Source organism: Hyalella azteca, unplaced genomic scaffold, assembly GCF_000764305.2.
Source record: "Hyalella azteca isolate HAZT.00-mixed unplaced genomic scaffold, Hazt_2.0.2 contig8602, whole genome shotgun sequence".
NCBI classification, from domain to species: Eukaryota; Metazoa; Arthropoda; class Malacostraca; order Amphipoda; family Hyalellidae; genus Hyalella; species Hyalella azteca.
In genome coordinates, this window is record NW_025938691.1 from 291,053 (window position 1) to 305,816 (window position 14,764).

Consider the following 14,764-nt stretch of genomic DNA (forward strand, 5'->3'; position numbering starts at 1 on the left):
AAAATTTAAACAGTGTGGTCAAAAAAATATAAAAATTATCCAGATCAGATGTGATGTTGAAACGGAGCCTTCACAAGTTTCTCAGGCAACATCATTCCGGCTACCGTGCGGAAAAATAAATACATACATAATTGAGCATGCTTAAAAAAACTCATACTTACCGCGTAATATTGCTCGCTGAGATCCTTATAAGCGAGGCAGAGCGTGCGCAGACCTTCGCCTGCGTAACTCTGATATGGAAAAAAATATACGTTTAAGCGTAAGTCATGCAAATTATTTTTTATTGCAGTCAGACGTACACACCCAATAAATCAGCTAACTAACAAACTAACAACACCAAACAATCGAATAAGTACGATATTAAGTCTCACCCGCATGTTTCAAATTATAAAAAGTATGAAATTGAAGCCACTATAATTTTAAAAACATTACGAGCAAATTTTTATACTGAATAAACAAGGCGAATGCTTGGACCATCAGATGGAGCAAATAAAATGTCGGCTCGCTAAACAAACTCACATCAATATGCTCGCAACGCTGAACAAACTCACATCAATATGCTCGCAACGCTAAACAAACTCACATCAATATGCTCGCAACGCTAAACAAACTCACATCAATATGCTCGCAACGCTAAACAAACTCACATCAATATGCTCGCAAGTAATACTCTTGATCTCTTCTTGGTCAGCTCTCAGGCGCTCAAAGATGATCGAGTCGGCGCCTTTGCAGAAAAGACGAAGCTTTCCGTCATACCGGATCACCACGGACATTCTTTTGCGAACGTTGTTGAAGTCAAGGATGCACAGCAACTCGTGAGTCTGTTCTTCGCCGTTGATCTTAAAGAAATGTTCAATCAAAAAATCATCGAGAAAAAAAATCATCGAAAGGGAATTATGTATTAGACTTGATTTTCGCATTAAAATTATCCGATATCGATGTACAGCGCAAAAATAGCATTGTAGGTAATTGAGTTGAAATTAAGAAAAGAGCTCGATTATTTTCGCAAGTACTGATAATATCATCATATTAATATCATTAATATCATAAAATGAATACTAATGATTTTATTCATTAACACTTAGAGCGAGCATATTGCACTGCGTATTTTCACTGTAAATTCAATTTGAACTAGTCGTATTCACCACAGCAGTGATGCTGTTAGGAGTCCGGGACTTGAAAACGAAGCCGAAGTTCCTGGCCGCGGAAACAAGAGCGCTCTCGTCCGGCGACTGCGCTTGATACACCAGCTTACCTGAACCACGTAATCGAACGCGTCAGACAACGAAAGTGACAGAAAACAAATCACGAAACAAAGAACGAAAAAAATCTATTGCATACCGAAACCAGATAATAATTCTTGAATTAAGTTATGATCAAAAATTAAGGAAAGGCAGTAACCAATCTCTTTCCAAGAGATAAGCTCCGATGAAAAATTTTACAGCAAAAAAAAAAAACTTCGAAAGCAACTGCATCATGAGCCATTTACACAAATGAAAGTCAGAGTGAACCATAAATTCAGGTAGAGGTTAATCCCAATCAAAACAAGATATTCATCAATAAAATTATTAAACAGAAAACATATGCAATTTATTATTTTTTTCTGCTGAGAACAGACCGTCCTCCTCCTGCGGCATGACGGTATGGCAGAGCGCCAGTAGCAGGAAGAACGTCTCGACGTGCGGGTCGTGAGTGCGCAGGTCCACGGTGAGTTTGCGGTCGTAGAACACGAACGATGGTTCCGAGTATGGGTTGCCGGAGAAGTCAATGGGCTGGTCGTAACCCTGAATACATAAGGCAGAATAAAAGTTTTTTTAAACGAATCGGTTAGTCGTAACTCTGCATACATAATTCACTGTAAAAGGCGTCAAAAAACCCTTAGAAGTCATTGGGTTCGTCGTAACCCTGAATACATAAGCCAGAATAAATGTTTTAAATTATCAATGGGTTATCGTAACCCTGCATACATAATTTACTGTAAAAGTCGTCAAAAAAATAGAAGTCATTGGGTTCGTCGTAACCCTGTATACAAAATCCATCATAAATGTTTTTAAAAAATCAATGGGATAGTAGTAACCCTGCCTACATAATTCACTGTAAAAGTCTACAAAAAAACCCTTAGAAGTTATTGGGCTGGTCATAACCCTGAATACATAAGCCGAAATAAATGTTTTTGAAAATCAATGGGTTAGTAGTAACCGCGCGTACAAAATTTACTGTAAAAGTCGTCAAAAAAAAAACCTTAGAAGTCAATGGGCTGGTCGTACCCCTGAACACATAAGCCAGAATACTTGTTTTTTAAAAAATCAATTGGTTAGTAGTAACCTTGCATACAAATTTCACCGTAAACGTCGTCAAAAAAAAATCATTAAAAGTCATAGGGTTGGCCGTAACCCTGAATACAAAATCCACCATAAACGTTGTAAAAAAATCAATGGGTTAGTCATAACCCTGAACGCAAAATTTCCTATAAAGGATCGCAAAATAATTTAAGATTGGGGTTGAAATTTTAAGCGATCAACGATGAACACTGAACTTTTCGTAATTTTGATCAAGCGTAAAAGTAGATATGGGATGGGAAAATGCCACAGCTTAAGAATTACGAAAGAAATTTGTAGCTAAAAAATCTCATCAGAGCATCAAAAGTAACCAAATATTTTTCATTCTGTATAATGAAGGCATAATATAGAATAATTAAAATAATATGGAAATAAAATTTTACTTAAAAACTTAAAAGAAAATTAAAATTTCGCTGCCCCAAACCTCGAGATCGTCGTCCACGTCGCCATAGGACACTCCGTTGATGGAGCATTTGTTGAATGTCATCACGTTCTGCGGGATATTATTTCGGATGAAAAACTATCATACATGATAATATGTAACGAATAATAATAAAATATTAGAATAAGAAACAATCATTTATTTGTATTTATAAGCATTAAAGAGGTGGTGAATTTTCATTATCGATTCAGAGACACAAAAGCAACTAGAAATAATGAGTAAAAAAGTAAATTTTTTGACTTAAAAGATTTTTAAATATTTTGAATAACGTTACAAATTAGGAAACACATATGCATTCTTTCAAGCAATTGCTTATTTTCATCAAATAGAAATTAAAAAAAAAACATACTAAATATTGACGCGAATAATGTTGATGTCTCACCTGTGTTAGAGTACCAGTTTTATCAGAGAATATGTACTGAACTTGTCCGAGTTCCTCGTTCAGTGTTGTGGTGCGGGCTTTGGCGTAGGTTTTTGAAGGCATATAACACATCTTCTTATCCCAGTTAATGAGCAGACTTTGGAAGAGACGGATCATCTCCACGCTAAATCCAAATAATAACGGTTGATCTTTATATCATATGTAAATAAGAATGCCATAATAATAGTAGTATCGGGATTAAATAACGGTATTAAATCAAATTAAAATATCGCATTTAGTTTTAAATCATGTATAAATACCGATGTTTGTCTGCAAATGATACATAAATATCGCATTTAGTCATTAAATCATAGAAATAAATATCACAGTCGGTCTTTAAATCACACATAAATATCGCAGTTGATCTTAGAGGTTATTCAAGTGATGCAAATTTCGCAGCAAAAAAATTTTAGGTATTAATGAGATTGAATGGAATAAGGGCTTTGGCGTAAGTTTTTGAAGGCAAATAACACATCTTCTTATCCCAGTTAATGAGCAGACTTTGGAAGAGACGGATCATCTCCACGCTAAATGCCATAATATAGTAATATCGGGATTAAATAACGGTATTAAATCAAATTTAAATCCCAGTTAATGAGCAGACTTTGGAAGAGACGGATCATCTCCACGCTAAATCCAAATAATAACGGTTGATCTTTATATCATATGTAAATATGAATGCCATAATAATAGTAATATCGGGATTAAATAACGGTATTAATCAAATGTAAATATCGCATTCAGTTTTTAAATCATGTATAAATACCGACGTTTGTCTCTAAATGATACATAAATATCGCAGTTAGTCATTAAATCTTAAATAAATATCACAGTCGGTCTATAAATCACACATAAATTTCACAGTTGATCTCAAAAGTTATTCAAGTGATGCAAATGGATATTGTCAAGATTTAGCAGCAAAAAAAATGTTAGGTATTAATGAGTTTGAATGGAATACACAGAGAGTATGGAAAACTCTGACAACGCAAATCGACGAATTAGTAGCCATATGCCCTTATTGATGTACACATGTATTCATATCATTAATAAGCTTTCATGGAAAAGTAAGCATGAATTCACAAGCAGAGAAAAGGCCACGAAATCCTCGATATTCCCATTCTATGAAAGTGCCATGAATTTTCGTGGCATTCTCAATGCTTTTTAATTATTATTATTGTACACAAAAGTGTTCATTGGGAATTATAGTGTACAGTAATTTTACATTAAATATAAAGCAAGACACGATGACGTACCTGACATAGATTTAGATTTATGATCAGGTTGATAGTTTGTATTTAAAAAAAAAAAAGTCTTTCTCCGGGAGCTTTTTGTACGTTTTTGTACAATTTTACCGCGCATTTTATTTTATTATTTAAAATTTTAAGCTCATTTTATTATTTTTAGCGCATTTGCGCATTTTCTCATTTATGGGAAAAATGCACTATTGTGCTCTCCATGTCCGTCTGTCTGTCTGTCCGTCCGTGACTTCAAGTTTTCGTCGACGAGAAAATGCGCTCTCTGTAACTCACTGCAGTGAGTACTGAGTTATATTTATTTAAATATGGAGCAAGACGACGTACCTGACATAGAGCGAGATAGGCACGAAGGTGTTGAGCAAAATGATGTACGAGAAGAAGACCAGCGATGCCGTGACTGCGGCTCCCCGATTCTTCTCTTGAGGAATAACATCAGTCCATGGCAGGAATACTTGAAACTTAAAGCCTGGTGCGAGAGAAAATAATATTATTTAGATTCAATTTGGGCTGATTTTGCAGATAATGAAATTTTTGTAGGACTTTACAAGTTTGTGCATCTTTGAGAAAACAAATAATTTCGTATCGCTGGGAAAATTTTCATTATCTTCAGGCTTATTTGACGGGTGACCACTGAAAATTCTCATATGGACCAAAATTACTTACAACAATTAGTCATACCAAGTTAAAATTCGGGCACCCAAAATTAATTTTTGTATTTCACATTTTCATGAGAGTTTTTAATTAAATAAGTTTACCGATAGAAAATATCTCACCAACAATGCTTTCCCATATGCCACTGCCGAGGGCACAGAAGAGACACATCACCAGAAGGAACAGCAGGATCTGGTGTAGCGAGTTCGATTTAAGAATGAAACACGGTCCGTAAATATTAAAATCACTTGTTTACTTGAATCGCAAGTTAACCAGGAATTTAAAAGCAAAGAAAACACCAATAAAGTATTTAAAATAATAAAGTATAAAGTACCTATTTTTAATACAAATACCTAATAAAGTATTTTCTTTGCTTTTAAATTGACGGTCCGTAAAAATTAACATTTTCTTCAGTTTATAGTCATTGCCAGGAAACGGGAGCCAATTAGGCATATAAATACTTGATTCATTGGTCTACTCACATCCTAAGTTACCTAATAATAATTTATAAGCAATAAAACGCCAAATAAAATCACCATTTCATCATTGATAATGTCACGTGAATCGACGATTGCGTGATGAATTTATTTGCGTTTTAGAAGAAGTTGATTATATATTTTAACCGTTCGTTTAAAGCGCTCTCGAAGGAAAGAGATCTAAACCAACAGTTTTTTGTAATTCGAATTAATAGAAGCAAAATAACAGTATTCAGAGGCCAAGGTGAAGATTTTATAGGTACGTCTAATAGACTCTTTCTGACTTGCCTCTCGCAAACCCCGATAGTTTACGTTTGATCTAAACTTACCGTAAGAAGCAGACAGGCGTAAGCGCAAAATTCTTCGTCCCTAGCTTTCCACTTTACTTCGTTACATTCCATTCGTACGTATATATGCTACACAATTTGCACGAAAGACACAAGCGATCAATTTCCCATTATTTGCGCGAAGCTATTGAATATATTTAATTTCTTAAAAAAATGGCTACTTACATTTCAGGCTACTTGAACGCTTGTCATTATTACTACCTATGAAAGCCGACAAAAATAAACTTACATTTTCCCTACAGGTATCGGTAAAAAGCAGAAAACAGTTATTTAAAACAGTATAATGGTTCCGAGTTATTAATATTAGCATTCCATTACTTAACATTGGCATGGCTTCAGAATGTAACGAAATTAGATTGAATTCAATAGCAGACATGAAGAATCGAAAGCTTCAAGCACGAGATCTCTCAAAATTTGGGGCAAAAATTATTTCCCTTGATGTAACGATGATCATATGTATCAAACACTCAAGAATGAGTGTACTCAAAATCAATTTGAACGAGTAAATGAAAAATATGAACTAGCGCGCAACTAGCTTGGGTGTCAGAAAGCGTAAACGCTTTCAAAGCATTTGTCTGTAAGCAAGACATACCCCGAGAATGATGGTGTTCAGAAGTCTGTCCATGCTGGTGCGTTTGAAGAAAGATTCTCCAGCGTTCTGCATGAGCTTGGTTTCAGCTCCAGCGAAAAGCACGACGCAGTAACACCACTCCGTGTTGCGTAAAATGCAACCTCGAAGCAACACGTTCTCATTGTCTAAAGAGTACCTGAATACAGATGCAATACTTTTAATACTTTTAGCCTAAGCAATATAATAGAAGCACGACTTGAACAAGTTGGAACAAAATTATTTACGCGGCTGAAATTATTGCCAAGTTGGAAATAAGTTAAATCATTTTCTTCAGATCCAGAGAGTGTGTAGTGTTGAATGTTAGTATTGCAGATATTAGTAAGATTGATAGAGTGAGATCAATAAAGTCCATGTTTATATTATTATTGACATTGGCATCATATCTCACTTTTTTCCACGCCATGTAAGCGTGCCTTGGAACTTGGACAGGTTGTTGTTGGGAGGCTCACACACAACCTCCCCGTCCAGAGCGCTGATGAGCTCCACGTTGTCATGGAGCTCGGTGAGGTCAGGCTGACACTGCTTGCACTTCAGGTTTGTCTCACTGGCAAAAAAATTTTTGTTCAAAAATTGTGTAATAATTTAACACGTTTAATAACGAATAATGGGTGTTAAGTCAGGAGATAAAATGCACTTTTATGTTTTTCGAAAGGGGAGAAAAATCCAAAAGCGAAAAGATATATTTTTCATAGAATCGAATTATTCTGTTTTTTCTTAGCTACCTTAGAATATAAAAATTTTCAAATTCCTATGAAAACACTTCCAGAAAAATAACATGAGTTAAAGTCGCTTGTTTGTTTTAGAATTTCGAAAAAATATTTTGCAATATTTTAGGTTTGTTCACCTAAGTGGGGGATAAATTCAAAACTTGCCGTTACGTGTTGCAAGTGAATTTCAATGTCACAAAAATTAGACATCGGGTAACCCATGACTCACCCATCGAGCTCGGACGTCTCAACAAAGCAGAGGCCGTTAGCGTCCGACGTGCTCAGGAGTAGCAGGTCTGCGGCCACGAACTCGTTGCTCGTCATACGTATTATGTCGCCCACCACAACCTTAAATACAAATACATATAATTATTGTAAGTGGCTAGATAGATGCACTCAAAATTTGTGGGGAAATATTGTGTCGCCCACCACAACCTTAAATATATATACATATAATTGGAAGTGGCTAGATAGATGCAATCGGCAAAATACAATATAAATTTTTAGTGAAATATTATGTCGCCACCCACAACCTTAAATATATACGGTATACACATACATATAATACATAGATGTCGTAAAATTTGCAGTTAAATAAATATAAAAGATGTAAGATGAATTTCACAAACGAAAAAACAATATGGATTTATGAATCTTGACATGACGTGACTTGTCTTTACATTAACCTCAAAGAAAATATAAAGTAAGAGACTATATGAAAAAGTTCTATAAATTCGAAAACAAGAGCAACGTAGTTTGCTAAGGAGTTTAGAAAAACTTTTCGATAATTAAAGTCAAAATCAATACTACACTCATTTTAAACTTACAAAGAGATATTTTTACATTCTAAATCGAATCCTGGAGGTACTTAATTTATTATTTACATTTTTCCATAAGACTTCTTCCATGACGCCATTCCTGAGCACCTGCGAGACTCGGTTGTTCACTTGTTTGTCGCTGCGATGTCTTTGCTGAAAGAAAAAAATCTCAATGCTTTTCTCGTACCCTCTAAAAACATTTTTAACTTTGTGCTACCATGAACAATACACAACGATAAAGGTCAGTACGCAAAGCAGTCCTTAACAACAGCGCAAATGCCTCGGTTCAATTTTATTCCTGATATTGTTGAAAAATATCAGCCCCATGAAAAAAATGTTTAGATCATGCAGGTTTCTCTGTCGAAGAATTTAACGATATTTAGAATGCACGAATGAATAAATTCATTTTTTGCCGTTAAGCAAGTGTGCACAGAAAAACTTCAAAAAAATTCGACTCAATCGCGGAAATAATCATAAACTATAAAAATATCACCCGAGGCAATAGCCGTAAATTTGAAATTGAGTGAAAACAATTTTAAAATTATTTCGTTCTGATTTTGCATTTTTTGTAATTTCTATTAAAAAGTTTGCGATGTAAACTTTTAATATGCTTTTAAAAATATGTTTTTTAAAACAATATACAAGTTACGGAAATTGGACCCTAAGCGTCCAGTGCTTGCAACCTCGAACATACAGCCCGAAATAACTGCTACTAACTGATGATTCATCTAAAACCATAAATCGAGAGCTAAATTAGAAAAATTAAACTTACCAGCCACTTGTTGGCCGAGATATAAACACTTCCTTATTAATTGGTGCCTTATTACTCATTAACTGTCGGTAATTCGTGAACTTAAGTTGACCCATCAGTAACTCCAACCGATAAATGTCAACTTTCTAGACGGAGATTCGGGGCTATTCAGAGGTTTGAGTTTTAGTTTAAAAGTATTCGATAAAAGTTGTGGGCACGGATAGAAGGAATTTTCATATATTGCATAGACTTAGTTTCTAATATGAGTCAGTACTACGCGCAAAATATGCTTCAAACTAGCACAAAGTCTCGATAATTTCAATGTCATTCAATTCGGTATTTAGGCAATGTTCAGCTATATACACTTAGAACATTTAATAATGATTGTGTCTAGATAGAAACTCCCATCAGCTGTTCAACAAGTTTTTATCATTACTTTCCAGGCACAGTTTCTTAAAATTTTCCTGGTTAAAAACTTAAAATATCAGGCTCTGAACATTGCTGGAAGAAGAATAGCGCGATGACACGCTACCTGAAATTCTAAACTTGAACAAGCAAACTTGACTACGCGTGACGCTATCGTCGAACGAGAATAAACTTGACTGGCTAAAACTAAAATAAACTGAATTGTCTAAAATACTATTAAAAGATAGTCGTATGAAAACCTTAGAATATTTTTTCATTTACACCAGTTAAAATGTCCTTAAAATTACTACTGCTCATGTGATTGAAAATATTTAATTTAAAGAATGTCTGAACAAATTAATGAATTAAAATGTCGTGCACAACAAGGAACATTTGATACAAACATGATATCTGAGAAACTCTTGTTGAATACTAACAATAGTTACACTTGAATCACAAAATAGTGAGCTAATTTCAGCACTAATTTTAAAGGACAGGAAGCAATATATAAGTTTTTCGCTGGAACTAAAGTTTATTCAGAAATGAACATTAACGATACTTATCGTTTATTTACAGTTTCCAAATCAATAGGTTCATCCAGGTCAATTCATGGACAGAAGTATCTAAAAAATGCATTAACTTGACGGAATTAGAGGCCCATAAAAAACCTTTCAGTGTACAGAAGTAAATAATTTATTGATCTTTTTCAACAGGAACTCTGCTTAGCTTTGAATTTAATATTCAAATATTAAATTTAATATTTGAATAAATCCCTGACTCACTCACGTCACATATATAGTGTTTTTAGCTCTGGTAAACCGAAATAACTTGCAAGACGGATCGTAAACATGAAAATATTGGATGTGTCTCGTAATATTACAATAAAATAGTTTGTAAAGATTTATTGCAGCACAGTATGCGAGCATCAATAGCTTTAAAAGATGACAAATATTTTTATTCTGTCCTTAAATTTGCAATTGATATGATGTCTAAATAATGGACTTTATTAATTGGAATCTAAAAACTAGACCATCATTGAAAAAATCGTGATGAAAGACATGAGAATCAAAGTTAACTGTCGTCGTTTAAAGTGGCAAATTCAGCATTTAATTTTTAAGTGAAATCAGCATTAAATTTTTAGGCGATATCTTAAGATTCAAATATTATAACTCACGATGTCATCATAAGCGTCTTTGATAACCTAGTTTTTAACCGATTTTAAGTTTCAAATAGAGGTTTAGAATAATTGATTGTTGGTGAAAATTGATTATTGCAGATTATTTTTTGTTTCCAAATCCATAGAAATTTAGATGGGAATTCATCAGCCATTCATTTAATCTAACAGGAATTAATGATCTAACATTAATTAATTAATGTCAGTGAGCATAAATATTATTTTAACATTTTTATGAATATGTGATTTTTAAACTTCGATTTCTTTGAATTGAAATCTTGCATTAAAATAAGTCAGCCTAACTGTGATAATTTCTCAGTGTCATTAGATTTAACGAAGCTCCTATAAGTTTTCTTTTGCACCAGCATACTTGCGACGAACAACCGGCCAATAAACATGTACATTGAGCGACATCTCAATGCTGAGATTATTTTTCTCATTTCCTCACTGACCGGGCGAATTGATCACCTGAATGTGTTTGCTATTTTGCGGCTCTTACAATATATAGTTGAGAAATTCATGCATACGTTGCAAAAAAATCCCTTATCTAACAAGCGTTCCGTCAATCTATCCTTCTGTCCATCCATCCTTCCCGATTAATGTATCTTATTTATATGCGTGACGGATACGGGTTATCTTCGTAGTCTTTTCAACTTTTCTAGGGGCCTACTTCTCAGTTTCGAGAGAAAGAATATTCGGCAATGTAACTGGCCTTTATAAATGCGAATCATTTGTAACTGCTTGAAATTCGCGAGGCTACCTAGCTATAGCATTGATTTTGTTTCTGACTTTCTTACCCATGCTAATCTTAAACATAAGAAAAATATGAAAACTGGCTTATATATCTGATTAATGAAAAAAAAATTTCGGTGGCATTCAGCACTGAAATCACTCTTTTGAAAAATATTACAGTATACATTCATTTTCCTTGTTTTTTTCTTCTATTTTTTTCTATTTTCTTAATTTGTTTGAGCTGAGGTGATCTTAAAATCAGTCTCATTCAGGATTTCTATGATCAGAAGTGTCCGTTGTAGACATATTCTTTGAGAACAGCAACACTCGGACCATGGAACTCAGTGGAAAAGTACTGAAACGCGCAACAGTTTTTACCCGACGTCTTTACGAAATTCTTCAAGGAACCCTACTTGATTTGAAGACGGGGAAGAAGCGACCTCTTCATCTCCTCCACAAGATTCTCCCTGACGAAAAGTTCGTTAAGAATGGCTGGGCACAGCTTGACAGATTTTTGGAATATAAACAATTTTTTTATCGATTCTTTTATAATCAAAATAATTTAAAGTTTCCGTTATGAAGATCGTCCTAAAGTAACTATTATGAAGTTCCCACATACGCTTGAAGCCATTGGAGAAACTGAAAATATAACTTAGTAGAGCTAAATCGTAATAAGTACAGTAAAGTGCATTGAAAAATGTTTTACTAAAATTTGTTTTCCCGTAAGATGATTTTAACGCAATTGTTAAGGTTTCCTGTGCCTCCTGCGAAAACATCTTCTACTGTCGGAGCTCTACTGAATGGGGACTGAGGTTACTGCGCCAACTGCAAAAAAGTTTGTAGAAATTATTAGTAACCTGTAATTAAATTCAAGCTCCTAGAATTCCTGCATAATTACTCGCAATATATACACTATTTAGTTCCACACGTTTAGAATCAACATCAAATGCATTTAGGCTTTATGTACCAACGGTACGACCAGTTTCGTAAAAAACAAGGCCAAATTGCATATTACTTGAAATTGATCTGTATTGTAATGCTTGCATCTTTTGCATTGTCAACAATTCACCACGGAAGGCAAATTACATTAGGATGCGATTTGAGTTAGCATGTCTCCAAAATTGCCAACTGATGTTCCCGGTAAAATGAAATTCGGCACTCAAACTCTCCCAGAGTTGTTCTTTCACATAATTTCATGTCGGAAAAACATGGAATTGAGATTATTTCTCAATGTTATACTCATCCTAAGATTTTTCATTTCCAATGTACCTATTCGATTACGATCTTAAACGAGGGTCTACTGACCGCAATTTGTGAACAGGGTTTAAAAAATGAATGACATTGACGCAGATCAGTGTAATGTATTAACGTAGCAATATGAGTTTCCAACTTCTACTTGCAACAGTTCACATCACTATCAACTAGCAAGACTCGTTTCTAAGATATATTGTAATCCATTGTAGAAATGGTGACATTGAAGAATTTTTTCGTGAAATTGGGGTGGTTGGTATGCGAAATAATTNCGTCGTTTAAAGTGGCAAATTCAGCATTTAATTTTTAAGTGAAATCAGCATTAAATTTTTAGGCGATATCTTAAGATTCAAATATTATAACTCACGATGTCATCATAAGCGTCTTTGATAACCTAGTTTTTAACCGATTTTAAGTTTCAAATTTTTTAACTCACGATGTCATCATAAGCGTCTTTGATAACCTAGTTTTTAACCGATTTTAAGTTTCAAATATTATAACTCACGATGTCATCATAAGCGTCTTTGATAACCTAGTTTTTAACCGATTTTAAGTTTCAAATTTTATAACTCACGATGTCATCATAAGCGTCTTTGAGAGCCGAGAGAGACAGGACTCCGAGCAAGGGTAGGATGGTAGTGATGGGGTTGAGGGAGGACACCACAGGAATGAGCTGCAGGATCAGCAGACACAGGAAGTAGAAGTTTGCAAGACGCGTGAACTGCTCGTACAGGTTGATGGGTAGGAACGTCACGATGTTGTACTTCGACGTCTTGATGAAGTTGTTCTGCAAATGACGTTAAAATCAAACGCGCTGCATTTAAAATTTGACAGTTAATTTAGTTTATCAGAAATTTCGTTATCATTCAATAGATTAAAATTGATATCGCTTTTTTTATTATTACTCGTACATTCAGTACAGGTAATTGCAATTTGAGGGACTAGTGAGGTATATTCTGAGAAAAAATATGATAAGTGCACTTCCGGAGTATATTCGTAGTATTAAAAAACTGTAAAACTGAGTCTCAAAGTTAAAAAAAAACTTTAATCCATGTGATAAAAAACATATATAAGATTTTTTATGTAGCATTTGTGTACTAATCTACTGAAATTAGTACCTAGTCGAAAAAAATTGTTATCAACATTAACAAGAAAAAAAAATCAACCAAAGCGGAATTTATCCAATCAGTGACATTTGGTTGAAGTACGAAGACTAATTCGTAAGACTTTTTAAGAGCATGAACCAAGTTCTTATTAATATATAATATATATCGTCATGTATTTAATAAAATATAACCATATTGATAATAATATTTAGTAATATGTCACGTACACGCTATCCACACAACGTTCTTAACTCACCGCGTATTTAAAAGCGGCGTTGTAAACGTCGTCGTTCATCCGAAGACGCCGCTCCGTTTCTGGAACATCGAACGGATTAAGAGGCGGATGAATGAATGGATATAATCCTGTGATATATTCCTGTGAATAAATAGCATGGAAGTGGGAAGGAAAATAGTGTGGAAGATAAAAGTAAAATAGCATGGGACAGAGAATGAAAATAGTAAAGAAGAGGGAAGGAAACTAATAAGTAAGTGGGGAGGAAGATAGTAAGGAAAAAGGAAGAAAGATAGCATGAAAGAGAGAAGGAAAATATTATTGAAAAGGGAAGGGAAATAGTATTGATGAGGGAAGGGAAATAGTATTGATGAGGGAAGGAAAATAGTAAAGATGAGGGAAGGAATATATTACTGATGGGGGAAGAAGAATCGAAACGAAGAGGGAAGGAAAATAGTAAGGAAGAGGGAAGGTGATCACAATAGACGAGTGGGATGTAATAATATAGAGGAGGCTGAGAGAGACGCGCGGCAGGCTGCATGCCTCGTCGCTCGCCTCGTTGCAGCGGCGCTGGTAAACAGCCGCTGCTTGTTGACCTGTGCGTGCAGCTAATTACGTGCACAGCTCAGGCACAGCTCGAGGGAAGCTTGGGTACACCTCCAGCACTGTTTGGGTACACCTCGAGCACAGTTGGAGTACAGCTTGAGCACAGTTGGAGTACAGCTTGAGCACAGTTGGGGTACAGCTTGAGCAGTTGGAGTACAGCAAGAGCACAAATGTAGTACAGCTTGAGCACAGTTGGAGTACAGCTTGAGCACAGTTGGAGTACAGCAAGAGCACAAATGGAGTACAGCTTGAGCACAGTTGGGGTACAGCTTGAGCAGTTGGAGTACAGCAAGAGCACAAATGAAGTACAGCTTGAGCACAGTTGGAGTACAGCTTGAGCACAGTTGGGGTACAGCTTGAGCACAGTTGGAGTACAGCAAGAGCACAAATGGAGTACAGCTTGAGCACAGTTGGGGTAC

General features: G+C 35.0%; 1 protein-coding gene across 1 annotated transcript in view; it reads right to left on the reverse strand.

The window, feature by feature from the left end:
- Positions 1 to 14,764, reverse strand: part of LOC108673931 (phospholipid-transporting ATPase ID) — a 33,967-nt gene that overhangs the window by 11,162 nt on the left and 8,041 nt on the right. The window contains exons 2-16 of the mRNA XM_047881691.1: positions 13,764 to 13,822; positions 12,976 to 13,188; positions 8,155 to 8,241; positions 7,500 to 7,618; positions 6,952 to 7,107; positions 6,525 to 6,699; positions 5,232 to 5,301; positions 4,783 to 4,924; positions 3,782 to 3,832; positions 3,164 to 3,326; positions 2,764 to 2,832; positions 1,619 to 1,784; positions 1,146 to 1,255; positions 648 to 839; positions 162 to 230 (exon numbers count right to left, since the gene is read on the reverse strand). Coding sequence (XP_047737647.1) covers positions 162 to 230; positions 648 to 839; positions 1,146 to 1,255; positions 1,619 to 1,784; positions 2,764 to 2,832; positions 3,164 to 3,326; positions 3,782 to 3,832; positions 4,783 to 4,924; positions 5,232 to 5,301; positions 6,525 to 6,699; positions 6,952 to 7,107; positions 7,500 to 7,618; positions 8,155 to 8,241; positions 12,976 to 13,188; positions 13,764 to 13,822 — 1,841 coding nt within the window. The remainder of the gene's footprint in view (positions 1 to 161; positions 231 to 647; positions 840 to 1,145; positions 1,256 to 1,618; positions 1,785 to 2,763; positions 2,833 to 3,163; positions 3,327 to 3,781; positions 3,833 to 4,782; positions 4,925 to 5,231; positions 5,302 to 6,524; positions 6,700 to 6,951; positions 7,108 to 7,499; positions 7,619 to 8,154; positions 8,242 to 12,975; positions 13,189 to 13,763; positions 13,823 to 14,764) is intronic.